Source organism: Pollachius pollachius (assembly GCF_949987615.1).
Source record: "Pollachius pollachius genome assembly, chromosome: 11".
Classification (NCBI taxonomy): Eukaryota; Metazoa; Chordata; class Actinopteri; order Gadiformes; family Gadidae; genus Pollachius; species Pollachius pollachius.
Window position 1 is genome coordinate 2,406,530 of NC_136944.1, and position 27,522 is coordinate 2,434,051.

The 27,522-nt window shown below is 47.5% G+C and overlaps 1 protein-coding gene across 1 annotated transcript in view; it reads right to left on the minus strand.

Annotated features, from left to right (window-relative positions):
- Positions 1-27,522, minus strand: part of LOC307083218 (voltage-dependent T-type calcium channel subunit alpha-1I-like) — a gene marked incomplete at its 3' end in the record, with an annotated part of 145,112 nt that overhangs the window by 23,774 nt on the left and 93,816 nt on the right. The window contains exons 14-23 of the mRNA XM_079747052.1: positions 26,256-26,356; positions 24,578-24,701; positions 24,201-24,269; positions 17,380-17,558; positions 7,557-7,683; positions 7,152-7,277; positions 6,617-6,706; positions 6,102-6,294; positions 3,758-3,909; positions 2,907-3,016 (exon numbers count right to left, since the gene is read on the minus strand). Coding sequence (XP_079603178.1) covers positions 2,907-3,016; positions 3,758-3,909; positions 6,102-6,294; positions 6,617-6,706; positions 7,152-7,277; positions 7,557-7,683; positions 17,380-17,558; positions 24,201-24,269; positions 24,578-24,701; positions 26,256-26,356 — 1,271 coding nt within the window. The remainder of the gene's footprint in view (positions 1-2,906; positions 3,017-3,757; positions 3,910-6,101; positions 6,295-6,616; positions 6,707-7,151; positions 7,278-7,556; positions 7,684-17,379; positions 17,559-24,200; positions 24,270-24,577; positions 24,702-26,255; positions 26,357-27,522) is intronic.

The window sequence follows — 27,522 nt, forward strand, 5'->3', positions numbered from 1 at the left end:
CACAGAGGGCCCTACTTGAACGGTCTGAAACGCAAGTGAGAAGCGCCAAACGCAAGTAGCTTTGTGGGCGGTTCTATGGCGATGTTGCTATTTTACCGGCAGATAAATGACTATTGCGCCCGGCGTAAATCTAAAAAGGGTTGGTCTGAAGTACCCTAATTACCCATAGGTGTGGTTTGGGCGTAACGTGCAATAAACCAATGAGAGTGCCAGCTCCCATCCCCTTAGAGAGCCATGAGCGTATTTGAATCTGATGAGTTGATATTTTGACGTTTGCGTTTGAAGTCTCAGATGAGACAGATGCATGACCACATGAATTTCAAACTTCAAATGGCTCAGTTTATGGCCAAATAATATGGCCTGATTCACACATGGAATAGCGTTTTCTTCCACAACTTCAGAAATACTGAGTCCTCAAATATATTTTGGCAAAGAAAACTACACACATATGATATGCGGTAACTGTGGTTCTATTTAATGATATACGCAATACATTTTCCCAATATGTATGTGTCCCACCGTTAATATACATTGCCATGGACTGTATTATGCGTTACGTGTTTAGTTTGCATGCCTTTAAACAGATGGACGCACACACGCGCGCCCGCATTCATTAATTATTTTACACATACACACACGCGCGCCCGCATTCATTCATTCTTTTTAACACTCACTCGCGGTAAAACAATGTTTTCTCACGATCAAATACTCATCAATACTAAAAGTTATGGGCTTGGACACGATGTCTGTGTCAAGGAAATATGTGTTTGCAGATGCATTGATTTAAAAGTACAACTTATCACCACTGTAAAAAATTAAAAAAATTAAAAAATAGCATCTGAACAACATGCCACTGACTTTAAACCAGGTATTTCCTGGTTTGTGGCGGAATTGTTTTCTGAAACTGCAAAATAGCACCAGGGAACGCTTGCGCCAGAACACGCCTCCTCCTTTCACCGAACCGCCCCTTGGGGCGCAAGATCATTCCCTAATTTACCGACGCGTGGTAGAGGAGGGAAAAGAACGCTCTGCGCCAGTTGCAAACTAGCAACGACACATGCGTCAGTGTAGAAAGTCAATTGCGCTGGATGCAAGATAGGGCCCACACACTCTCTCTCTCTTCCCTACACACTGTCTCTCTCTCCCTCCCCTACACACCCTTTGTCTCTCACTCTCCCTCCCTTCTTATATGGGTCAATGGTTTTCGAACAGCCATCCCTCATCAGTGACTGAATCTCTTAATGACTCTTCACCTTTGACTGAGGACCTTACCAGTATCTTACTCCACCTACTAATCCCCGCCACCATCATCGTCATCACCTCACTGACTCGGCTGAATTGAACATCAATGCGCCTCAGGAGGAGGAAGTAAATACCTTCAGGAGGAAGAGTCTGTTTGAATGTCAACTGGTTTAATGACGAGGAGGAGAGAGTCTAATGAGGCAGAGGAGGTGGAGGCTACGTCCACTCTGAGGAGGTGGAGGCTGAGGTCCACTCTGAGGAGGTGGATGATAAGGTCCACTCTGAGGAGGTGGAGGCTACGTCCACTCTGAGGAGGTGGAGGCTACGTCCACTCTGAGGAGGTGGAGGCTGAGGTCCACTCTGAGGAGGTGGAGGCTGAGGTCCACTCTGAGGAGGTGGAGGCTACGTCCACTCTGAGGAGGTGGAGGCTAAGTTCCACTCTGAGGAGGTGGATGATAAGGTCCACTCTGAGGAGGTGGAGGCTACCGTCCACTCTGAAGAGGTGGAGGCTGAGGTCCACTCTGAGGAGGTGGAGGAGCAGGGAGGCTGTGTTATCTGATGACTGGAGGAGGGGTGGATTATTTGTGGACCCAAAGCCTCGGCGGATTGGACGCCAACAGAAACAAGGTTAAAAAAAAAAATCGGTCAGAGAATCAACACAAGGAAAGGGTTGTAGGGCTGTGTGTGTGTCTGGGAAGTGGACGCCCAGTATGTGTGTGTGTGGCCGCCTGGTGCCTGTGTGTGTGTGTGTGTGTGTGTGTGTGTGTGTGGCCGCCCGGTATGTGTGTGTGTGTGTGTGTGTGTGTGTGTGTGTGTGTGTGTGTGTGTGTGTGTGTGTGTGGCAACCCGGTGTGTGTGTGTGTGTATGGCCGCCCGTTGTATGTGTGTGTGTGGCCGCCCTGTGTGTGCGTGTGTGTGTGTAGCCGCCGGGTGTGTGTGTGAAGTCTGACCACACTGTGAGGGTGGGATTCACCATTAAATGGATAACAGAGCAAATCCTGTGATATGTGCTGTTCAGTGTTGGTCTTCATATACTCTGTGCTCAGATGAAGAGGGACATGTGTAAAGCACACCACAAACCAAACAGGTTCACTGTACGCGTTATGATATCAGACCCTGGGTGAGGTATGTGATGTGTCTCATCAATATATATATTTCACACCAACCATACTGCCAAATGAAAGATTAATGTTATGAAAGAGCAGTGTTGCAGCGTAGCGCTGAACCCAATGTATGGTGGTGTAAAGGGTGGTGTAGTTGAGCCACACACCCTCTAATCTACCCATATCTCCCCCCTTCTCCGTCACTCTCCCCCCTCCGAAGGGGAGACGGGGGAGGGTGGGAGACGGACGCTGTTGTCTCTTTTTCCTCTGTTTCCCTCTAAGGCCCCCCCCCGGTGAATGGACTGACAACCCCCGCCCCCCCCCCCCCCCCCCCCCACACACACACACACTCACTTCAGAGAGAGAGAGAGAGAGAGAGAGAGAGAGAGAGCGATAGACAGAGACAGCGACCGAGAGGGAGGGCGAGTGATAAACAGAGAAAGTGAGTGGCAGATATATCTGTGGTTTACAAGGACACACTCACACACACACATACACACACACACACACACACACACACACACAAACCCCTACTCTCTCCTGCACACACACACACAGTACCTTTCTTTGAAGAAGCCGCGGAAGCCGAACGCGATGAGTTTGAGGATCGACTCGAGAACAAAGGTGGAGGTGAAGAAATAGTTACAGTACTTCAGGACCAGGTCCAGAGACTGTGAGCGAGAGACGTAGAGACACACAGACAGAAGAGAGAGAGAGAGAGGGAGAGAGAGAGAGAGAGAGAGAGAGAGAGAGAGAGAGAGAGAGAGAGAGAGAGAGAGAAAAAGAGAGAGAGAGAGAGAGAGAGAGAGACAGACAGACAAGAGAGGCATATTTGACTGTGAACAATAACTTATACAAGCATAATTTATATAAACTTCGTCTTCTGATATTGTTTTGTTTGTGACTAATGTTTGAGTCACACCAGAAGAGCTGAAGCATTGAGGTAGACTGAGAATGACAACAATCACCCACAGCTGTTAAAAGTCTTCTTCTATTGGTGAACAATCATTTCTAACTGTCAGAAGGGTGGTTTATCATCAAGACAAACATCTGCTGGAGAGCTGACCTGCTGTAGGGTGCTGTGGGGTGCTGTAGGGGGCTGTAGGGTGGTGTACGGTAGTGTAGGGTGCTGTAGGGTGTTGCAGGGGGATGTAGGGTGCTGTAGGGTGGTGTAGGGTGAGGTAGGGTGGTGTAGGGTGATGTAGGGTGGTGAAGGGTAATGTATGGGACTGTAGGTTTTACTAGTGTCCTTCATTGACCCACTACAAGATAATATGTGGTGACGGTCCAAAGGCTCCTGCTTTGTAAGCTAAATGGTTGGCTTGAGTTTGAGCGATCAGGGACCAATCAGGCTCTGAGTCGGGCCCTGCCTCCACATGAAGGTTGAGTGACAGCAGAGGGGCGGGTCTTACACGGGGCTGGCTGTAGTGCTCCAGAGACATGGTGATGACGTTGAAACAGATGATGAAGGTGATGATGAGGTCCAGCCAGTGGTTGGTGCACAGGGTGTGAACCATCAGACGGACTCTGCTGTAGCTCGAGTAGTACGGAAGCTTCTGGGCATCTGAGAGAGAGAGAGAGAGAGAGAGAGAGAGAGAGAGAGAGAGAGAGAGAGAGAGAGAGAGAGAGAGAGAGAGAGAGAGAGAAGTTCCACTGGAAGTTTAAATCCAGCAGTCAATGAACTGAGAGAGAAAGCACACAGGGCTTTTTATGCAATCAAAAGACAAATTTACATTCAGATTCCAATTCTAATTTGGCTCAAACTACTTCAAGCAATTATTGAACCCATCCTGCTCTATGGAAGTGAAGTGTGGGGCCCACAAACAAACCAAATTTTGGACCAATGGGAAAAACATCCAATTTAAAACAGGACAACCACTATCAACGCCTGCAGAGCTGAATTAGGCCAGTATCCCCTGCTATTAAAATCCAAAAACGATCAATTAAATATTGGCTACATCTAAAACAAAGTGACCCCCACTCCTTCCAGCACAAAGCACTGAAAAGCCAAGAGATAAACAGGAGTCCCCTCACTCAGCTGGTCCTGAGGCTCTGTCCACAGACAGGTTCCCCCTCTGCTCTGCCTCAGGACCAGCCAGAGAACATATCAATTAGACTCAACCAAAATATAAAACATCAGAAACAAACCTACCTCACCCATTGGAACACTAGAACACACACACAGACCAAAATGCAGTGTTACCTGGCCCTAAATAGACAGTACACTGTGGCCCCCTGCCTGACCACAGTGACTGATGTTAGACACAGAGTGATGTTAACAAAGTACAGACTGAGCGCTCACAGCCTGGCTATAGAAACAGGCCGACATAGGAAATCATGGCTGCTCAAAGAGGAGCGGCTGTGCCAGCAGTGTGAGGCAGCTGCTGTAGAGACCGAGCAGCACTTCCTCCTCCACCGCCCCAAATTCAAAAATGTCCGAAAAGTATATTTTAGCAAATTCGGCCAAAAACACCCACAATTTATAAACTCCCATGTCAACCAACTAAAAATATTAATGGGAGAGACAGTTTATTTCAGCTTGCCACAACATGAGAGGATGACATTCTACACCAGGCCTCACTCTTTTATTTTGTTTTATTTTAATGATTATTCGTAACCTATAATGTGTTTTATGTAGCTTCTCTATACATTCATTTAATTTTACTATAATATTACTATTATTTCTATATGTACATATGTACATCTGTATGTTATGGTATATTGTTATTGTTATTGTTCCAACATTCTCTTTTGTTATTTTACATAATATTTGTAACACTGCAATGCTTTGGCAACACTGTTTGGTTTACCACAATAGTCGTGCCAATAAAGTTTTTTGAATTTGAAATTGAGAAAGAGAGAGAGAGAGAGAGAGAGAGAGAGAGAGACAGAGAGAGGGAGGGAGGGAGAGATAAGGAGAGAGAGATAGAGAGGAACCAGACTTAACCAGACTGGAACCAGATTGAACCAGACTGGAACCAGACTGGAACCAGACTGGAACCAGACTGGAACCAGACTGAACCAGATTGAAACCCATCATCAGTCTGCAGTATTGGCCCATGAACTCCTGATGTCCTTATCACTGTTTACCCACAGTCTACGGTAAACATCAGTCTGCTGTGAGCACTTGTTGTGAACCCAACAGGATCTATCTCCTCTAATGACCATATAAAGTATTTAGTCGGTGGAGATGAACCGTCGTTAATAATAGAGAGTGTGTGTAGCAGTGCTCAGGAAAGGCCTTAGAAGTCGTTGCCCCGGAGGGCCAGCCAGCCGTCTCCTTCATCATTCACCACCCATAGGTTCCTCAAATAGGAACCTTTGGGCTTCACCCCCCCCCTCTCTCTCTCTCCCTTGTTTTAGTAGTCCCTACTCCTCTCCTTCTCGTCTTCTCTCTGTCTCCTTATACCTTCTGTATCTACTCCTCGATTCTTTGCTCTCTTTTTAAAATATTCTTTGTTTCCTCTTACTCTATCTCTCCCCTCTCCATCTCCAGCCCTCCCCTCCACCACTTCTCAAACTCTTCACCTCTCCTTCCCCTCTCTATCTCTCTCCTCTCCACCTCTCACCTCTCTAACTCTCTCCTCTCCTTCCCCTCCCCTCTCCTTCCCCTCCCCTCTCCTTATCCTCCCCTCCACCTCTCTCTCCCCTTCACCTTTCCTTCCCCTCTCTATCTTTCTCCTCTCCTTCCCCTCTCCTTTCCTTCCCCTCCCCCCTCCACCTTTCCCTCCTCCTCCCATAGAGACTGCTCCTTACTCCTCCTCTTCTTCTCCATGCGTCGCTGGCGCTTCTCCTCTCGGCGCTTCGCCTCCTCCACCTCCTGGTGCTGCCGGCACTTGTGGAAGTTCTCCACTACCACGCCCACGAACATGTTGAGCACAAAGAAACTGACGATGAGTAGGAAGGAGATGAAGTACAGCAGCATCCAGGGGTTGTTGTTGGTCACCGGCTGGGGGGGGGGGGGGGGGTGTAGAGAGAGAGAGATAAAAGGAGAGAGAAAGGGTGAGTGTGGTTAAAGGTGGAAAAGTAAGGTAGAAAAGGACATGATTATGAATGATGATGACAGAGCGATGAGAGGAGAAATAAGGGTGTGGACAGTGGGAGTGAGGGGAGGGGAGAACGGGAGAGAAGAGAGGGGAGGGGAAAATAAACAGAAAAAGGGTAATTCATATTGACGTCATCCATGCATCATAAAGAGACCATGTCTAGCCGTCAGAGCCTCCCGTATCCCCCTACAGGAGAGGACCTCCGTGTCTCTGCTCCTCCAGTACCTGCTGGTCCACCCCCACCGCGTCCAGCCCATGGTACATGATGTTCACCCAACCATCCTTGGACGCCAGCACGAACAGGGACATGAGGGCCTGGGGACAGGGAGCACAGGGGGTGAGTCCACCAGTACAGACTGGTAGAGAACCATCACAGGCTGTTGAAATGTTAAGAGCTCAGGCGTCTTGGCCTTAGTAACCTCATTATTCAAATGAAAAGGAACCTTTACATCGTTATAACATGCTGATTTTTTTTTCATTTTTTATTATTATTATTATTATTTATTTATTTTTTATTTTTATTTATTATTTGTTTAATTATTTCTGTCTGTTATCTATTATCGCTTTGAACTAAAACTTTTTATTTATTTTTATTTATTTATTTTGAGTTATTTATGTCAAGATGTCAATGACTACAATTTATCAGTGGTGTTAAAAAACTCAATGAAATACTAATTCAAAAAAATTATCATGCTGGAAACACACACACACACACACACACACACACACACACACACACATGCTCTCTGTCATGTCTCACCTGTCCCAGGTTGTCAAAGTTGTACTTGTGGTGGACCCACTTGTAGTTGGCCTGCAGGCAGTCGGATCGGTTGGTGATATTCCTGACGTCAAGTCCGAAGCAGTAGAAGAACTTCCCCTTGAACAGCTGGCCGGACGTTGGCGACAAGGACACAGTGAAGGGCTTCAGTCGCACTCAGAGAACACAGCCTCACAACACTTCACATGGACGCCGCACAACCCAAGCAGCTACACTAATGAGATGGTCACAGAGGTGTGTGTGTGTGTGTGCGTGTGTGTGTGTGTGTTTTTTGTGTGTCTGTCTGTCTGTTTGTATGTGTGTGCGCGTTTGTTTGTGTGTCTTTGTCTGTTTGTGTGTGTGTGTGTGTGTGTGTGGGTATGTGTGTGGGTGTGACCCCCCGCCCACCTGTACTCCCAGGATGCCGAAGATGATGAAGAATGCGCAGCAGATGAGGACGATGTTCCCGATGGGCTTCAAGGACGTGATCAGCGTCTCCACCACCAGCTTGAGGCCCGGAGCCCGGCTGATCACCCTGGGGGGGTGGGGGAGACAGGGGAGACAGAGGGGGAGACAGGGGGGAGAGGGTGGAGACAGGCGTGTGTGCGGGAGGGGGAGCAGGGGGGAGACAGGGGGGAAGAGAGGGGGAGCAGGGGGGAGAGGGGGGGAGACAGAGGGGGAGAGAGGGGAGCAGGGGGGAGAGGGGGGGAGACAGAGAGGGAGAGAGAGGGGAGAGGGGGGAATGGGGGGAGCGGGGTGAGACAGGGCGGAGACAGAGGGGGATAGAGAGGGGAGATAGAGGGGAGCAGGGGGGAGCAGAGGGGAGACAGAGGGAAGCAGAGGGGAGACAGAGGGGAGAGCAGGAAGCAGGGGGGAGGCAGGGGGAGACAGAGCGGAGCGCGGGGGAGACGGCGGAGACAGAGGGAGCCAGAGGGGAGACAGGGGGGAGACAGAGGGGAGCGGGGGGTAAGGCAGGGCGAGATAGAGGGGGATAGAGGGGAGCGGGGGGGAGAGAGGGGGAGGCAGGGGGAGATAGAGGGTCACTGGACTGACCACACAGAGGAGCTCAGAGCTGAAGGCAGCCATCTTGAGAAGGTTCGATGTGGTTTGTATCTTCTGGACCACAAGTTGAGTTTCTTGTAGAGCATTGGCCCCATTATTATAGAACAACAAACACAAGGAACCCTTTTATATCAAATGGACTTTGGAACAAATAAATCTGCATAATTCTATCCAAATCTGCACATTTTTCTTTGTGATTAACTGAAACAATAAACAGTGGTGGCTACTTGAACGGTGGCCCTGCTCTAGTTCTATTTCATTCTAACTGACCGCCAGAGGCAGTGCTTAACACTGGATGTTATCCATCGCGCATGCGCAGGTCGAGTATTTAATATCAACAAAGTCACACGTGACCGGGGATGACGTCGGGCCGCCCGTCTTTATAAGCTCACGTCACTCTCCAAGATGTCCCTTGTATCTTCTCGCAGTAGCGAATACAGGTTTATAGTACGAAATAAGCTTGAATAAAAGCAATATTAGCCGGTGACTCTTTGCCCTACAACCGCATGGTTGGAGCCACAGATTCATCCTCCAAGGGCTGTGATTAGTCACGCACAGCTATGTTATGAACGCGACATACTGGTGTTTTCGTCGGTGAGCTCGGCTCACATAGCGCTAGGTTAAAACAGTGCAGCGTCTTCACCAGCTGTAGCGGCTGCTAAAGGTAGGTAGTCTCTCTGTGTTAGTGTTAAAGTTAAGTAAGTTAAGAGGATGCTGTTTTCAGCACCCGCTTAAGCTTGCGTCTTGTTTTGTTTGCCCTCGCTGCATCGGACATTGCCAGTACCGGCGTTTGCTGCCTTTTGTTTTCAGTTAATTAAAGGCTCCCTGACGAGTGTTTTCGCTCGTCAATGCATGTACTCCCTTGGTTGGAATTTAAGAGCAGAAGCTCCCCAGTACGGTTAAGGCTAGTGGGTAAATAAGAAAAATAAGTTATACATTTATTTTGAAAGGAAAAAAATAAAAACATAGGTTGAGCAGTTTGCTGCCCTTTTGTTGAAATACTACTTCACTCTGGAAAGAGACTATTTTGGATAGCAGGAAGAATAATTACATTAATTCCCACCATGTTGGGCACACATGGTTGCCACACTTGTATGGCTCCACTGCTAGCCCTAGATGGACATGATGAATGCCCTGCATGCCTCGATGTGGTCCACCTGAGGAAGGGGCTGTCTGACGATCAGTGTATGAATTGCAGTTTCATGCCACATGGGCTGAAAGTGGCAAGACTAGCCGAGGTGGAAGGACCTCAGGTTGAAGTTGAGGTTCCAACCGCCTGGAAGAGAACCAGCGGTACGAGTACGCTCCCCACCCAGGGCTGCCCCGCCCAGGAAGAAGGCTAGGAAGGCTGATGGTTATGCTGCCAAAGTGGACAAGCTAGTGTCAGAGTTCACTAAGATTAAGAGTTCGCTCTTTAACATTCAGCCAGTCAGGTTAGCATCAACCCAGGGGTCAATCCCTCAGGCTGAGGCTCCAACCACACCAGAATGGGACGGAGATGCCCTGTCTACGAGGGCTTCCTGTAGCCAGTTCTATGAAGATAGGCCGGGACAGGGCGAGGTAGAGGCTTCTACCCAGGCTTCTGAAGATGGCTCCCAGCATGTAGGAAGTGGGTCTACGGCAGGCTCAGAAGCTTCCCCGGCCACGGTTAAGCCAGTGGTCTGAATGGCACTGGCACGCTTAGGGTTGGATGAGGCTCCAGCAGCAATCGCTCCAGCTAGTGCATTCTTTGGCGTGTCCCGCCACAAGATAATTTTTCTGTGCCTCCCTCCCAGCCATATATTGAGGAGCTTCACAGATGCTGGCCAGACCCCAGATCTCTATCTCATCACACCAGTGACAGCAGGGCCTTGGCTTCAATGCAGAATGCCAGCAAGCATGGACTTGACCGAATGCCAGCAGTAGAGCCGACCATTGCCTCCCACAGTGCAGATACCTCAGTGCAGAGTCTAAGTGACACGTCTTTGCAGGCATTTGCCTTCATGACCAGAGAGCTTGGTAGGCTGATGTCGTCGCTTATGCTCGCTGCCAGGTATGGCTTGCCTAGCCCCCATTATCAGAGCCATGCCGGAGAACCCTCTGCAGTCTCACATTAGTTCCGGGGGAGCTGTTTGGCCCAGCAGCACAACAGGCCTTGGATCGTGGCATCCAGGCACCCAGACACGGCAGCAGTTTGCTAGCCTTCAGGAAGCTACATCCCTACCGAGACAGCAGCCCCCACAAGGTTATGGCACCAATCGTCCTCTGCCGCCAGCGCGTCCTAGTGGTTATCCCAAGACCTAACCAGCTCCTGAGCGACCCTATCAACCCAGTCGGGCTCCAACAAGGCACCCAGGCACAAAGGGGTTGGGGGTCGGGGTTTCCCCCCCCCCCAGGGGGGAAGGGCCGGGCATCGGGCGCTTCGCCCAGCAGCACCTCATCTGCTGGGGAAGTTGCACTACAGACCCTTGGGTGGTGGCCACGCTTTTCCAGGGGTACAATCTCCAATTCCGACACTGGCCGAGGTTGCACAGATCCAGGAAAGTCAGGGTGTCCAGTCAATGCCTCCTGGCATTACAACCCTGGAGACGCAGGGCATATCTTGCCAAAGGTGTAACACTGGGTTCGATCCCCTCATGCTGCAACGTGGTGGTGACCAATGCTTCGCCCTCTGGCTGGGGGGCAGTGTGGCAGCACAGGGCGGTGAGAGGGCTCTGGAGTGCGCAGCACAGGACGCAGCACATAAATGTGCTCGAGCTCCGTGCTATTTATTTAGCACTCCGCAAATTCTCCAAAATCCTGCCATATTTGAGGAGCAGACATGTTCTGGTACGATGCGACAACAAGACAGCTGTCTACCATGTGAACAACAAAGGGGGCACAAGGTCGGCTCAGTCATTACAGGTCGCACAGCAACTCCTTGTATGGGCTCTTCCTTACTTTTCCAGCCTCAGGGCTATGTACCTTCCAGGGCCACAGAACACGGTGGCAGACTTTCTTTCATGCCAGAAACCTCCATCGGGGTAGTGGTGACTCCAGCCAGAGGTAGTAGAGGCAATATGAAGCAGATATGGCACAGCAGAGGTTGACCTGTTTGTTTCAGAGTCCACAACACATTGCCCTCTCTGGTTCTCTCTGTCAGAGACGAGTCCGATGGGACAGGATGCCTTGGCACATCCATGGCCACGTCAGCTCCTTTATGCCTTCCCGCCATTTCCACTGATAGGGTTAACCCTACACAGAGTTCAGAAGGGGAACCACAGGCTCCTGCTGGTTACCCCAAACCGGCCAGGGAGACCTTGGTTTCCAGTAATGTAGACTGCTGGATGGAGATCCATGGTGCCTGCTGAAGAAGCGGGACCTGCTCTCACAGCTGGGGGGCCACATCTGGCACCCCAGACCAGAGTGCCTGCAGCTATGGGTTTGACCCTTGAGGGGCCTAATCCACTTATAATGGCATGTGACCAGGAGGTAGTTCAAACCATCATAGACTCAAGGGCTCCCTCCACCAGGGCACTTTATGCTAACAGGTGGAAGATATTTGCGAAGTGGTGTGAGGCTCAGAGGTACCGGAGTGTTCCTCAGTGTCAATGATACTGCATTTTTTGCAATCCTTACTGGAAATTAAGCTATCTGCTTCTATCTTAAGGGTCTATGTGGCTGCCATTTCATCCAGGCACATTAAGGTTGATGGCCAGACGGTTGGGTCTCATTCTTTGGTGATCCAATTTCTTAAAGGAGCACAGCGGAGAAACTCCCCATGGGCTATCAAGGCTCCCTCATGGGACCTACCTCTGGTACTCTGAGCCCTCCGTCTCCCCCCGTTTGAGCCCCTGGATCAGGCGCAACTGAAATGGCTGTCGGCAAAGGTTGCCTTTCTTCTAGCGATTGCGTCAGCCAAGAGGGTGAGTGAGCTTCATGCGTTGTCATTGAGTGAACAGTGTATACGCTGGAACTCAGATGGCACAGGGGTGGCACTGTGGCCTAACCCATCATTTTTTCCAAAGAGGCTGCCTTCGGGCAACTGTAATCAGGTCATAGAGCAATCAGCTTATGGCCCCTCACATCCACCGGATGAGGAAGCTAGTTCAGCAAAACTACTCTGCCCGGTGAGAGCCTTGAAATGATACAACTGCTGGTTTTCGCCAGTCTGATGGCCTGTTTGTCTGTGACGGGGGCCCGAGGAAGGGGCAAGCGCTGTCCAGACAGAGGCTTTCCAAGTGGGTGGTGGAGGTAATTGAGGAGGCTGTGGTGGCCAGATCCTAAACATTTGTTTATAACCTTTCATGTTACAGGGGACCGCTATCTTCTTAATCTGTTTGTAAGCATCTGCTGACCTTGAAATGTTTTAATCGATCCAGCTCAGTCAGCCATTTTTCAAATTGTTCGGAGGATTCAGGAGGTATTGGTGTATCCCATCCACATTTAGCCTGGCAGAGATCTTGAAGAATCTGTTTTGGTTTGATCACATGCCCTGTGATCACAACGGTGCAGCCAGACCAAGCGGGTCATATACTGAGCTGACGGTGGAAAGTACTGCTCGTTTGGTAAGTTTGGTAGTTTTAGGGGCCATCTGGAATCCAAATGTGTCCTTTTCAATGTTCCAGTACATCCCCAAAGCCCTCTCCACAGGTAGTTTTTTTCTGTCCAGATCGAGCTCTCTCATTGGTTTGGCTCTGTGTTCATGTGGGATAGTGGTCAGGACCACACAGCTTTTGCAAATCCATTTGGTTAGTTTAAATCCTCCTTTAACGCACAATTTCCTCAGATTTCTAATGAGGGTAACAGCTTGCTTTTGTGTAGCTACAGATTTAACGCAATCGTCGACTTAAAAGTTTGATTTGATGGTGTCAACTGTCACTGCATCAAACTGGTCTTTGTTGTCTTCAGCTGTTTTCTGCAGAACATAATTGGCGCAGCTTGGTGAGGAAACAGCCCGAACAGATGAGCTTTCATTCGGTATTGCTCTAAATGTTGGCTTGTATCGCCGTCTGGCCACCACAGAAATCTCAGCATGTTTGAGTCCTCTTCATTTACCCGAACTTGGTGAAACATCCCTTCTATGTCTGCCATTATAGCAATCTCTTCCTGGCGGAATCTCAGCAGAACACCAATCAGTGAGTTGGTTAAGTCGGGCCCTTGTAGGAGTTCATTATTGAGTGATGTTCCCTTATATGAGGATGTACAGTCAAACACTACTCTGAGCGTCTTTTTCCGTTTGTTGTACACCCCGTGGTGGGGTATGTACCACACTTTCCCATCCTTTTGATGAAGGGCACTTTAAAACTTTTGTACTCCTCTGCATAAGCAGCATCCTTTTTGAGTTTCCTTGCAAGATAGAGTGCTCGCCGTTCAGCCATATTGTAGTTGTTTGGCATGATGAGATACTTATTTCTAAATGGCAAAGGTAAGTAATAGTGATTATTCTTTATTGTAGCTCCACTTGAGACCAGTTGCATGAATTTGTGACCTTCAGCTGACATTTCAGGTTTTCCTTCATACTTTCTCTCAGGGAAATCATGGTGTTAGTGGTTTACGATAAGGGTTTTTAATTGTTCAATTGAAATGTGGTTAACTGATGCTACTGGTCTTCTATGTTCATCCACTGTTGCAGGTGAGTTGAGTGGTCCATTCACCACCCATCCTAAGAGTGTTCTCACTGCATAGGGACCATTGTCTTGGCTATTTATTATTTGCCATGGCTCGATTGCCTTAAGGGGCATCTACTCCTATCAGGAGTTCTACTTCTGCATCAATTTCAAGCACCTGTATTTCTTTCAGGTAAGGCCATCTCCTGAGGTCATGTTGGGAGAAAATATTTTCTTTTGGGACTGGTATCCTTGTTTGTGTGTATGTTTTGTGCAGTTCAATAAAGTTGTTTCCATCCAAATCCCCAACTTGCAGTCCAGTTATTTCATGGCAGCTGACTGGTTTCTTTTGACCCATTGTTTGAAGAAGCACTGTAGTCTTCCTCCTGTTGCATTGAGTTGCCTTATAAGTTTCTCTATGCAGAATGTCGCTGTACTACCGGGATCCAGGAACGCATAGGTAAGTGTTGTGTTGCTGCCTTTCAAAGCTTTTATCTGTACTGGGACTATTGACAACTTGCAGTCTGTTCCAGCCTCAATATCCTCTTCCTTTCCCAGTGAGACAAGAGTTCCACCAACAGATTTTCTCATTTGGGTCGACATATTTTCCACGTTTACTGCTTGTCTCTCAATGTGTAGCAAGCTAGGGTGTTTTCCTTGACAGATTTGGCATGTCATTCTTCTTTTACATGTTTTGCTCATGTACCCCTTGGTTAAACACCCGAAGCATATACCATGGTCGTTATGGAGCAGAACTTTGATGGTGTGGGGTTGAGATGTTAACATTTTGCATTCATCAAAGTAATGTTTTCCTTTATTGCAATTGCAGCAGTTGCCACTATACCCACTTGCATACAGGTTTTCAGCCTTTTGTTTTCTTGCGTCATCTGTGGTGTTACAGTCTCTCATTCCAATTGTTGTGGCAAAGCTACTACTTTTGACTCTTTGGGTGGTTGATGTTGATTGTCGGGAGTCTGCTGTGTGGCATTTTGAGGAGGCTCTTTTGGGTGGAGCATCCAGAATGTGTCCAAAGATAGGATCCTTTAAGATGCAGGCTTGCTTTTCAATGAAACAGACAATGTTGGAGAAACAGGCTCTTTGTTGGTTTTTCTCTAAAAGCTCATGAGCAATTGTTCTCCATCTTTCTTTTAGCTTGTATGGCAGTTTGGCAATGACAAGCTTTAAAACAGATGGGAGATTTAAATCATCCATGCTTTTAAGTGCGTTCATAGCATTGCAGCATCCTCGCAGGTAAAGGGCATAGGCATGCAGTGCAGTGCCATCCTCAGCCTTAATATTGCTCCAATTGACAGCCTTCTCCATGTAAGCATTGCCAATCTTGAATCCATCTCCAAAGTGAGTTTTGAGAAGTTTCTGTGCCTCTGCATAGCCTCTGCCGGGCTCCATATGAAAGCAGCTCCTGACGAGTTCCCTGGGTTGGCCTCTAGTGTATTGCTCAAGGTAGAACAGATTATCTTCTTCATTGCATGTTTTATTTTCAATACCATGTCTGAATGCCTTCATGAATGTTCAATAGCCTAAAGGGTCACCATCAAATATTGGGATTTGTCTGGAGGGGAGAGAAGATTGGTTTTGATGTACAACTAGCAAATCTTCAATTTCATTTTGTCTCTGTATCACATGCAGCAGATTGTTGTTGTTATTGTTTTTGTTGTTCTTCAGGCCTGTTTCCTTTTTGTTTGTTTGTTCCTCAAAACCATCTAATGTTCTCTGTTCTGGCCTCAGCACTGGTTTGGGGTCATCCAGATCTGGTAGAGTCAGAAATCTCTGAAGAGGTGTCTTGGGTACCGCTCCCAACTTGGGTACTGCTCCCAACTGGGATGGTTCTAATTCATCGTCATCACTGCCATTGTGTTGTTGCATATATTTGTCCAGATATGAATTCATGCCCTCCTCTTCTTGTTGTTGAGAGTATTCCTGGAAACTAATACCTTTTTTTGTCTAATACCTTCAGTTTAGCATCAGATGCAGCAATATCTGCCTGTAGTTCAATTCTCTCAAGTTGTGCTTGCAATTTGTTTTTCTCCATTTCCACCTCATGTTTCTCCTTTAATGCTGACATACATGCTTGTAGAGCCGCTCTCTCTGTCGCTATTTTTAGACGAGTTGATGATGATGATGAAGATGAAGATGCTGCCGTCTGGTGTGAACATTTCGTTTTGTTAGTTTGTTGAGACCCATTTGAGATACTGTCTTGAGGTACAACAAGTGTCTGAGGATCTTTCCTTGCTGTTTTCCACAAACCCACTTCTACTAGGAATTCCTCAAATATTTCCATTTTAAGTTCATACCAGTTGTTTCATTTTCTTTTATTTCAGGACATAAGAACCTATGAACAGTGACATGAAAATCTTTAAAATAATTTAATGTCACTTTGAATTGTTCCACAGCATTTAACACGTGTTCCTTATCATCATCATCATCATCAGTAACAGAAAGCAGTGCTCTGATGTCATTCATCCTGCGCGTGCACGTGCTCAGCTTCCCACGGCGACTTGCGCTAAGAGTTTTAAAATCATTCTCCGCGTTTGTCATCCCAGCCGTCATCACTTATGCTTACTTTGTCATACAGTTAATTGATTATTCAGTTCATTCACTTGGGTTTATCACTTTTTCGCATATACCAAGTCTTGCATCAGCAAACATTTCTTTCCGCTATGTTTCCGGTGTCTTTATTTAAGACAAACGTATCCATCTGCCATCAGTCTTATCGTTTATCCTTACAAAGTCCACAGATCATCTCTTCTGTTTAGTTACTTTCTTTACTCACCCACTCTCTTCTCTAGCAGCTGATCTTCATCCTGCTAATTATCTCAAAATAAATCTAACATTTAAGTAAATTAGAATAAAGTATAACATCACTAAGATGAAATGGGAATTAATTTATAATATAACTTAAATAATATAGATTTTATCTAACATAAAATAGCGGCTCTAACAGAGGCATGCAAGACAAGAGGACTGACTTTGCCTCTTAACATCAGAGGCCATTCCACCAGGAGCGTCTCCACCTCCTTGGCAGCACTACGAGGAGTGCCTCTAAGTGAGATTTGTGCAGCGGCCTCCCGGGCTTCAGCGTGCACCTTTGCCCGATTTTAAAGGGTAAATGTAGCGGCTCACCACACAGTGTCTGCAGCTGTTCTTCAGGAACCCTAAGGCCCTTCCTAAAAGGTGGGTACAGGATTCCTCATGACTACGTTGGTAATAGTCATCCAGTGTCAAGCACTGCCTCTGGCGGTCAGTAAGAATGAAATAGAACGAGTGTTACGTATGTAACTACGGTTCTATGATTTCTGGATGACCGCCAGAGTTTTCTGTCACTCAGAATTTTACGAGAAGATTCCGGAGGGACATCTTGGAGAGTGACCTGGACTTATATAGACGGGCGGCCCGACGTCATACCCGGTCACGTGTGACTTTGTTGGTATTAAATACTCGACCTGCGCATGCGCGATGGATAACATCCAGTGCTAAGCACTGCCTCTGGCAGTCATCCAGAATTCATAGAACCATAGTTACATACGTAATTCTCATTTTAGCTCGCTCTAGAGTGTAAATGAGGTGCAGTTCTTCCTCCACACCTGAGGGGGCGCAGTGTCCGCAGCAGCCGGAGCACTCTGAGCACGCCCAGGATCTTAGCCCCGCCTGCCATGGACACCACGATGTCAATCAGGGACACGAACACCAGGAAGCCATCCAGCACGTTCCAGCTGCTCCTCAGATAGGTCTGTTCCCCCAGGTAGAAGCCCATGGAGACCACCTGAGACACACACATATATACACACACACACACACACACACACACACACACACTCACACACACACACACACACACACACACACACACAGAACACACACACACAAAGACACACACAGACAGACACAGACATGCAAAGAGACAGAACACACACACACATAGAACACGGACACACAGACACACACAATGACAGACAGAAACACACAGAAACACAGCATATCAAATATTGTCATGGTTCTGGAGAAGGGATCTAGGTTGAGTCTGATTTCATTGCTCATAAGAAAATCTCAACCCTAACGCTCGCTGTTGTGCGTTCACGCGCCTTGGAGCCATGTCCGAAACGCATTTCAAGGTAGCGTAAGGGGTAAGGGGGAGGGCTAACATCCCCTCAAAATTGAGATTTTCGATGGGCACACACAAATGCTCCAGTTCTGACTAGGGCTGAATCCGAATTCATTGCTCATTGCTCAACCCTACCCATCATTGCTCAACCCTAACCCTAACCCTAACCCTAACTTTTAAGCCGACCCCCTACCCCTACCCTTCTTCCCCTACCAAATGGGACAACCCTACCCTGTGACATCATCGGTAGTCCCTACCCTGTGACGTCATCATTAGTCCAGGCACGGCGCCAGGATTCCAGTTGTAGATGGGCCAGACCAACTGTGGGTGGTCCTTATATTAAAAACGTTATCAAATCCCTGTTTAACCTAATACAAATGACTGACTAATATACTGTTATATTAGCTGTGCATAATAGAGATTTGAATAGCTTGAGGCTCTTTAAATATTTTGTTGCGTTGTAAAAAAGTTTGCATAGGACTGACCTATCAGCGATCGCTACTTAGGCCTTTCCTCGTAAAGAACGATCCTCTGCGTCTTCCTCGTAGATCGCACCATCTTTCAACATCTTTGTTAAATGCGAAGGCATCACCTTCTCTCCCATGATGGTCAGCAGCTCGTAGATTTCACCATCTCTCCAGTTAGAACTGCTCATGTTGATATCGCTGCGTTATTGTCTCTGTAGAGACAATGCAGCAACACCTTTACCCAAGCCCCCCCCCTCTCTGGAACCGCGGAGCATCTAATCGCATTTAGCCTACATCAAAAAGAAACCGCCAGTGTGTGTAGGGTCCGGGAGTGTAAAAACGTCTCTTGGTTCTGACCAAAGAAGAGCGCTATGGAATTACGCACCATACCTGGCTGTGCTTTAGCGCGTCACTCTATAGACCAGGTCTAGTAGGCTATGACTGTAAAATTCATCAGGAATCGAATATTTCCCACATAGTTTAGTTATGCTCGTATAACAACAGGCCGACTATTTCAGAATTCCGTTTAATTGTTTTAAGTTTTCAACAATATTTCGATATCATTAGCAACAGACTGAGCTTGGCCTATTATACAAAGAAGATGCATTCAAATGTAGCCTAGGCTTCGAGATAATACAATAGCCTACCGCGAATTCATGGTCATACACGGAGATAACAGCCCTTTAACGCAAATCGGATCAAGCATCAATATTAACAAAGTTTGGTGCGTTGCAAAAATAAAGGATTTCAGAAGCCTTTAAAAAATATATATATATACAAAATTTAATTTTGGGTGGGCCTGTTGAACAGTGGGTGGTCCTAGGTCCGTCAGGCCCACCCGTAACGTCGTGCCTGCATTAGTAAACTCGAAATGCTTGACCCCCAACCTCCCCGTGACCCCCTGTCAGATAACCAGACACCTGGTAATGCTACAAGGGACAGACTGGCTGCCATTGTCTCGGGCAACGAGCAAGCCCTATTGTAAAGATGTTTATTTATATTATGTATTTTGTAATTGGCATGTTTAAATAAAGGATTTTTTAAATATCTGTCCCTCGTAATATACCAATTATTTTGAATGTAACTTAGCTACATGTTAAAGGTGGTATTAGATAAGAATCGGTTAAGAACAAGAAAACTTTAAAGAAGAAACACTTTATTTGCATAAAGAAAAAAAATATAAAAACCTACGATTCCATGGTCCCGATACCATATATATATTTGAAAGTAGGCAATGTCTCTTTTATAGAAGGCTTATTTTAATGAATAGAAAATGAATGCGTCAACGTTAAATGAATATTAACTGTATCTATCAGATTGATTCACATCTCATGGAATCACACCGGATCGTTAGAACATTGAATCGAATCGCATCGAATCGTTCCATATTAAAATGTATCGTCCCTGAATCGTATCGTAGCACATGTATCTAGATACATATCGGATCGTCCTATAAAGGAGACATGCACACCCCTAATGAATATCATACAAACAAGCACCAGTGATACAATGGAACTTATATTGCACATTACAAAAAGGCATCAACCATCACATTTTATCAATAACTTGGTCGGTTTTAAACCATCAGTGGATGGTTAATTTTTCAATCTTCCTGGGGGTTTTAGGGCTACCAATGCAGAAGAGCTGCTTGAGGTGATGGAGGGATGGGCTCTGTGATGGCAGCGGCCTCAATGATCTCCTGAAAGAAAACATAACAAATAAAAAATAAGAAGGAATTATAACTGGGTTATATGGCCACATGTTATGTACAATATATTATGATAGATAGATGGGAGCGTGCCTATGTTCCCCGGGTCCTATGTCCCTCTCTTTGTTTGTGACCGGGGAACATAGGACCCTGTGAGCAAATCTTTTTTTCGTAGGATGGTAGGGGCAAGTAGCCTTTTTCGGCTCTGATTCGCCTGTGATTGGTTTGAATGGCTCTCCGCCGATTGGTTATGGTTAGGGTTAGGTTTAGGGTTAACCCTCACGATCGATAGATAGATAGATAGATAGATAGATAGATAGATAGATAGATAGATAGATAGATAGATAGATAGATAGGTAGGTAGGTAGGTAGGTAGGTAGGTAGGTAGGTAGGTAGGTAGGTAGGTAGGTAGGTAGGTACATAGATAGATAGATAGATAGATAGATAGATAGATAGATAGATAGATAGATAGATAGATAGATAGATAGATAGATAGATAGATAGATATTTCTACCAAAATAAATGAAAAAATACACTGGTTTATAAAAAGAAACAACATCACATTGATCCACCATTCTCCAGGTAATAGGCATTTTTAAAGAATTATTACATTACTTGGCAGTGGATTAAAGTTTATCTTCAAACTGGAGTCCCTAGAATATGGAACATATAGATATCATACGAAATGAGCCCTGCAGCTCCCCGACAGCGGGCCGCCCGACCCCGTCCACGGCCGGGCTGCGGATTCCGCTGCCCACTGCCGGTGTTATACCGAATTCTGCGACCCACCGAAAAGTTTGAGCCCAGGGGGCGCTGTTGCACATTTTCTGCAACATGCACGTTTGCATAACAAAAACATAAGATCTTCCCCCACCGGTGGGTCTTTCTTTTCTTGATACTAACATTGATTCTAAACAGCGTTTTACACTGTAGCCTATAATAGGAAATGCTCAAAGGTAAATCAGCACAATGTAACACTGACTGTAGTTTTTTAAGGGTAAAGAAGCAACGGTGAAGGACCGTTTTTGTCATGCCTGTCTACGCTTCGAACTCGTGCATATTGCAAAAAATATGCAACAGCGCCCCCTGGGGTCACACTTTTCGGTGGGTCGCAGAATTCGGTGTAACACCGGGCTGTGGAGCCTACGGCCGGGCAGCGAAGCCCCGTGGTCGGGCTGCCGCTGAGCCCCCGGCGAGATTATTAACATAGCAAACACTTACATTTGTGGTTTTCCATCCTGTCGCATCTTTTCGGCCGCCATCTTGCCTAGGATGTTTCTTGATTTTCCATTTTCTCGCAAGGTATTGTGGGAGCAAGTCAGAACTGGAGCGTTTGAGTGTGCCCATCGAAAATCTCAATTTTGAGGGGATGTTAGCCAAACGCGAAGGGGCGACAAGATCCCATACAAAGTGAACGTAGAGACGGAATTATTCGGGCGAATTATTCGCTAGAGAAAACCGCCGACAAGTTTTGATTTGTCGCGCCATACTTTCGCCCTGCACAGGCGAGCGCGTTCACGAGGATTTGTAACGCGAGAAATTCGGTCGAGTGGGAATTTTTCAACTTTGCCGCGACATTCGCGTGATGACAGCCAATCAGCGTTCAACAGCGTGGCCACTGAGTGACATGTGTAACGTAACAGCCAATCAGCGTTCAACCAGCCAACCATTCCCTGCAGTGCAGTCCGGGGTGAACCGCAGCATGGAGGAGAAAGTGATTGTTGCCGTTTGCGACTCCCGGAGCTCTATATATAATAGTATATAATATAATATAATTGTATATATTATATCACGGCCAAAAGCTCAAACCCGGCGTCCAACCCTGGTCGGTCCACCTGTAGGCTCCCTGGGTCACACGCCTCGCCCTTAACAGACGGGGATGTGCTGCCTGATGTTAGATATTTAATCTGCAGGGTGCAGCTCAACTGGACGTCGCTCTGGATCAAATGGTCTGCTCGTACTAAAGGTGTTTAGGAGGAGGGAAATTCATTGTATCTGATAGATACAATGAAGATAATATCATTGATTTGATGGAATGGAAGTTAAAAGTAAGACGTGTCTGTCTCCACATTCCTTCTAAACCCTCCTAATGAATTCCTTCACCTGACCCAACGAGCCGTGATGAACTGCCAGACATTGAGGTCGTCACAGCGCTGACCTATCAGGGCCTCTCGTCTTAACGACGGCTGCTGATAGGTTAGGAGTTCAGGAGGCCTTCAGCAGACTCCTCCGTCTGGGGTTAAGTTGGATCATTTAGATTCCCCCTGCATCCAGCTGCTGCTCTGATGATTTCGTCCTTACACTCACGGTCTGAGGAATAGTAATCATCAGGAGGTAGACCCTAGCCCTAACCACACCCCCCCTCCTCAACCTCCTCCACCCTAAACACCTCTACCTTCCTCCACCCTAGACAGCCCCTTCTGGACACCCACCCCACACACAATCCCAGACACAGACGCATACCCACACACCGATACACACACACACACTCATACAGACACACACACACACACACACACACACTCACACAGACACACACACACACACACACACTCATACAGACACAGATGCACACACACACTCAAACAAACTCACACACACAGACACACAGGGTGCGATTTGTGAAAAAACCAAAGGGGGGGATAATTTTGAGAAACATTTTAAAATGTTTCCAAAATGAAGACGGACCCTGTGTATTTTGGTTGTTAATTATTACGATGTAATGGTGAAAATACTTTGGGTGGGGGGGATAATTTTTATCCCCACCGAGGATAGAAATAATTCAGCAGAGGGTAGGACGTGTAAACCAGAGGTGGGGATAATCCCCACCATCCCCACCGGCAAATCGCACCCTGCAGACACACACACACACACACACACACACACACACTCACACACAAACACACACAGACACACACACACACACACACACACACACACACACACACACACACACACACACACACACACACACACACACACACACACACCCACACACACACACACACACACACACACTCCAGCACAGACACAGAGGAGGCTGTAGACTCGGCCAGGGGCCTGACAAGTCTGGGCTTCCTGGCTGCCTGCGATTGGTTAATAATTAATTGCTGCAGTGCATAATTGATGGTCCGCTTGCGCCAAAGCCCAGTGGACAATCCACAGACCGAGTAAAGAGGGAGGGAGGGAGAGGGGTGGGGAGGGAGGGAGGGGGAGGGGGGGGGGAGGGAGGGAGGGAGAGGGGGGGCGGGAGGGAGAGAGGGAGGGGGGGAGGGAGGGATTGTTTGCTCGACAGCATGTGCAGTCTAGCAGACAGCAGGGTGACAGGAGAGGTGGAGACACAGCAAGGAGGAGCTCTACCTGGGACCGGGTTCAGCCCTTAATCACTAACGGAGCTTAATTGATCCTCTGCAATAGAACGGGGGACAGGCCACGATGGAGCTCAGGGGTGCTGAGGACAGCGTTAGAAACACTCAGACAAGGGTGGAAACCAACACAACACCACGAGAACACAGAAGCAGACTGTGAGGATACAACAAAAGAAAAGGTAGGAGGTGTGTGTGTGTGTGTGTGTGTGTGTGTGTGTGTGTGTGTTATGGAAGAAATTAATGACTATATTCTAAGGCAAACCATGATTATTATTAGGCCTATATATCTAATGGTAGAAAGCATCTAAAAGCGCTTCTGAACTCTCATTTAGGACTTGGCATGGTGCCAGGGAGAGCTGAGAAGCCAACACAATACCGGAGGCTATGGGGTCAAAGTGCACTGACCTCAGCCAGGGGTTAAGATTAGTGTCGCCGGTCACTCGTGGGAAGGAAGGTATGATTGATCGTCCATGGGGGGCCGTGGGCGGACACCTCACAAGAAACAGCGTTGTACGTGAGGATAAAAAAAGAGGCCGGGATCTGTTGACCGGCAAGGCTTTGCAAACTACTCGGCTTTATTGTTGCCTTTTTAACGATAAAGTCTTTTTGTCATACTTGCTCCGGACCCCTCGATTCCTTTTGCTCTCTTAATTAGTTGAAGTGATAGAACGCGGTTATTTTCTACCACAGTGTGTGCGTGTGTGTGTGTGCTTGCATGTGCATGTAAGTGTGTGCGTGTGTCGGAGAGTTGAAGGGTTACCTTGAGGGTCATCTCGCTCACGAAGATGGCGGTGAAGATGTAGTTGGAGATGGTGAGGAAGACGCGCTCCTGAATGAGAGGGAGGAAGAGGAACAAAATGAGACCAACAGAGAGACAAACGAGGAAGAGGAGGCAGAGAAGGTAGTGGACAGAGTTTTAAGGTAGGGGGCGGGGAGCTGAGGAAGATGCACCGGATCTACTGATGGAGCAGAGAACCTCCTGAATGCACCACATGTTGCATCATGTTGAGACGACACAGGGCTCTCTGCTTTAGCAGTTAGTGTTGTTGTAGTGAGGGGACGCACTCACGCACGCACGCATAGACACACACACACACACACACACACACACACACACACACACACACGAGGCCTCACCAGGCTGCCCTGCAGGATCTTCGGCCGCTCCAGAGCTACGGTGATGCAGTTGGAGAAGATGAAGGCCAGGACGATGTAGTCGAAGAGCTTGTGGGCAATGATGGACTGACAGAGCTGTCTGAACCTGGGGAGGGGGGGAGTCAGGGGGGGAGGAGGACGTGGGAGGAGGAGAGGAGACGGGGGGATGGGGGAGGAGGAAGAAGAGGAGAGGAGGAGATGAGGATGAGGAGAACCAGAGAAGACAACGTATAGAGCTGTAGTTATACTATCTGTGATCTATAGATAATAGAGCTGTAGTTCTGTTATCTGTGATCTGCAGATACAGAGTGAGGCAGCAGCAGAGATTAGGAGCGGTTTACGGTGACGGGGGCGATGTTCACTCCATCAATTCCTCCTCAAATCCACTGTTGAGGTTGAACAAATTAGTGAACAACGACTTTGATGAAAAGGCTTTTGTACAAAGAGCCAAACTATTGAGTAGCTGACCCTGAACATGTACATACTGCCACTGGCTGGCCAACATCACACTAACACTGGTGACTCCTCTCCCCTGACACTGGTCATGTTCCTTCCTTGCTAACAATGTATTTCGACCAATCATGTCTCTGGGGCCGGTGTCTGTAAAGGTTTGAACCTGGGAGGAACGCTGGCCACTGGAGAATACGTCTTGTCCAATCATCGAACGAGGGGTGTTGATTTAACCCTAAAGTCATTTATTCAGATCCTCAAGCTTACTACTTTGTACAGACTCGTTCTGGACGGTTTTTACATTGAACTCCAAAGTGATGAGCAATAAGCACCATGATACTGCATTGGATAGCTGTTCTCAGTTTGTCTACGTACACTGTATCTGTCCATATCAAATAAATAAACCATGATGAATAAACCATGAATAAATAAACCACCAATAAAGGTTACAATCGATGCTTTAATCCAGCTCCTCCCTGTGTAAACCTGGCAACCTGTCTCCCCTGTCAAGGTGCAGAGAGCCGGAGCCGAACCTGGCAACCACTCTGCGTCCCCCGAGCAGACGGTGATGATCATCCTGAGGATGTCTCATAATGATAATAATTATGATCATCAGTGTAGTGATGATAAAACAACAGACTTTCCTGAATAAAGAGGTTTCTGTCAGGGTGTTTAATGGCTGCCAGCGGGCGTGTAGCAGAGGAGGGACAGCATCAGGCCTCCTAGCCTAGATACAAGCTAACATGTTGACATGCTAACAACAAGCTAGCAGCAGGCCTCCTAGCCTAGATAAAAGCTAATATGCTAACAACAAGCTAGCAGCGGGCCTCCTAGCCTAGATCAAAAGCCAACATGCTAACAACCCCTACTGACAGACCTACACCCCCCCCCCCCCCCCCCCCCCCCCCCCCCCCCACACACACACACACACACACACACACACACACACACACACACACACACACACACAGGACACCTACCCCTCCTGACGGACCTACAACCCCCCCCCGAGTGCACCAACCCCTACTGACGGACCGGCCAATGCCAACGAATGCATTGTGTCAATAAAAAAAAATAGTTTCCATATTCGGAATATTGGCAGATGGACGTTTGGCAATGTCTCGATGTCACAACGGGAACCTTTAACGTGTGGGAGTAAATCAGGTGACCTCTAGCAAGAAGGCGGAGCCATCGATTGTGTGAGACTCACTTATTCTCCGGGGAGAAGAGGAAGACGGACCACTCCTCTCTGGTCTCACACCAGTCCGGTCTGTAGACCTCCAGCATCTTCTGCACCCGAAAACACAGACTCTGGACAAGGGACACACACACACGCACACACGCACACACACACACACACACACACACACACACACACACACACACAGACTCACACAAACACACACCCAGACACAGAAAAACAGAAACACGCACACACACGCACATGTACATGCACACACACACACACACACACACACACACACGCACACACGCACACATGCACACACACACACACACACACACGCACACACACACACACACACCACGCACACAAACACAGACATACACAGAGTCACACACACACACACACACACACACACGCACACACAAGCACGCACACACACACATCCCCAGACACAGACACACAGTAACACACACACATACACACACAGCAAGAGAGGAAGGTTATTAGTTATCCATGAATCAAACATTTAGTCACGCCCAATCGTATACAATGTGTACCTTTACATAACCCTCACCTGCTCCTTAATGACCTGTCTGTACTGTCTAACCCCTACCTGCTCCTTAATGACATGCATCTATACTGTCTAACCCTACCAGCTCCTTAATGACCTGTCTCTGTACTGTCTAACCCTACCTGCTCCTTAATGACCTGTCTCTGTACTGTCTAACCCCTACCTGCTCCTTAATGACCTGTCTCTGTACTGTCTAACCCGTACCTGCTCCTTAATGACCTGTCTCTGTACTGTCTAACCCTACCTGCTCCTTAATGACCTGTCTCTGTACTGTCTAACCTTACCTTCTCCTTAATGACCTGTCTCTGTACTGTCTAACCCTACCTGCTCCTTAATGACCTGTCTCTGTACTGTCTAACCCTACCTGCTCCTTAATGACCTCTCTGTACTGTCTAACCCTACCTGCTCCTTAATGACCTGTCTCTGTACTGTCTAACCCCTACCTGCTCCTTAATGACCTGTCTCTGTACTGTCTAACCCCTACCTGCTCCTTAATGACCTGTCTCTGTACTGTCTAACCCCTACCTGCTCCTTAATGACCTGTCTCTGTACTGTCTAACCCCTACCTGCTCCTTAATGACCTGTCTCTGTACTGTCTAACCCCTACCTGCTCCTTAATGACCTGTCTCTGTACTGTCTAACCCTACCTGTTCCTTAATGAGTGTCTGCTAAACAACTCCAGAGTAGAACACGAACAGAGTATTCCTCTGCTCTCCGGTC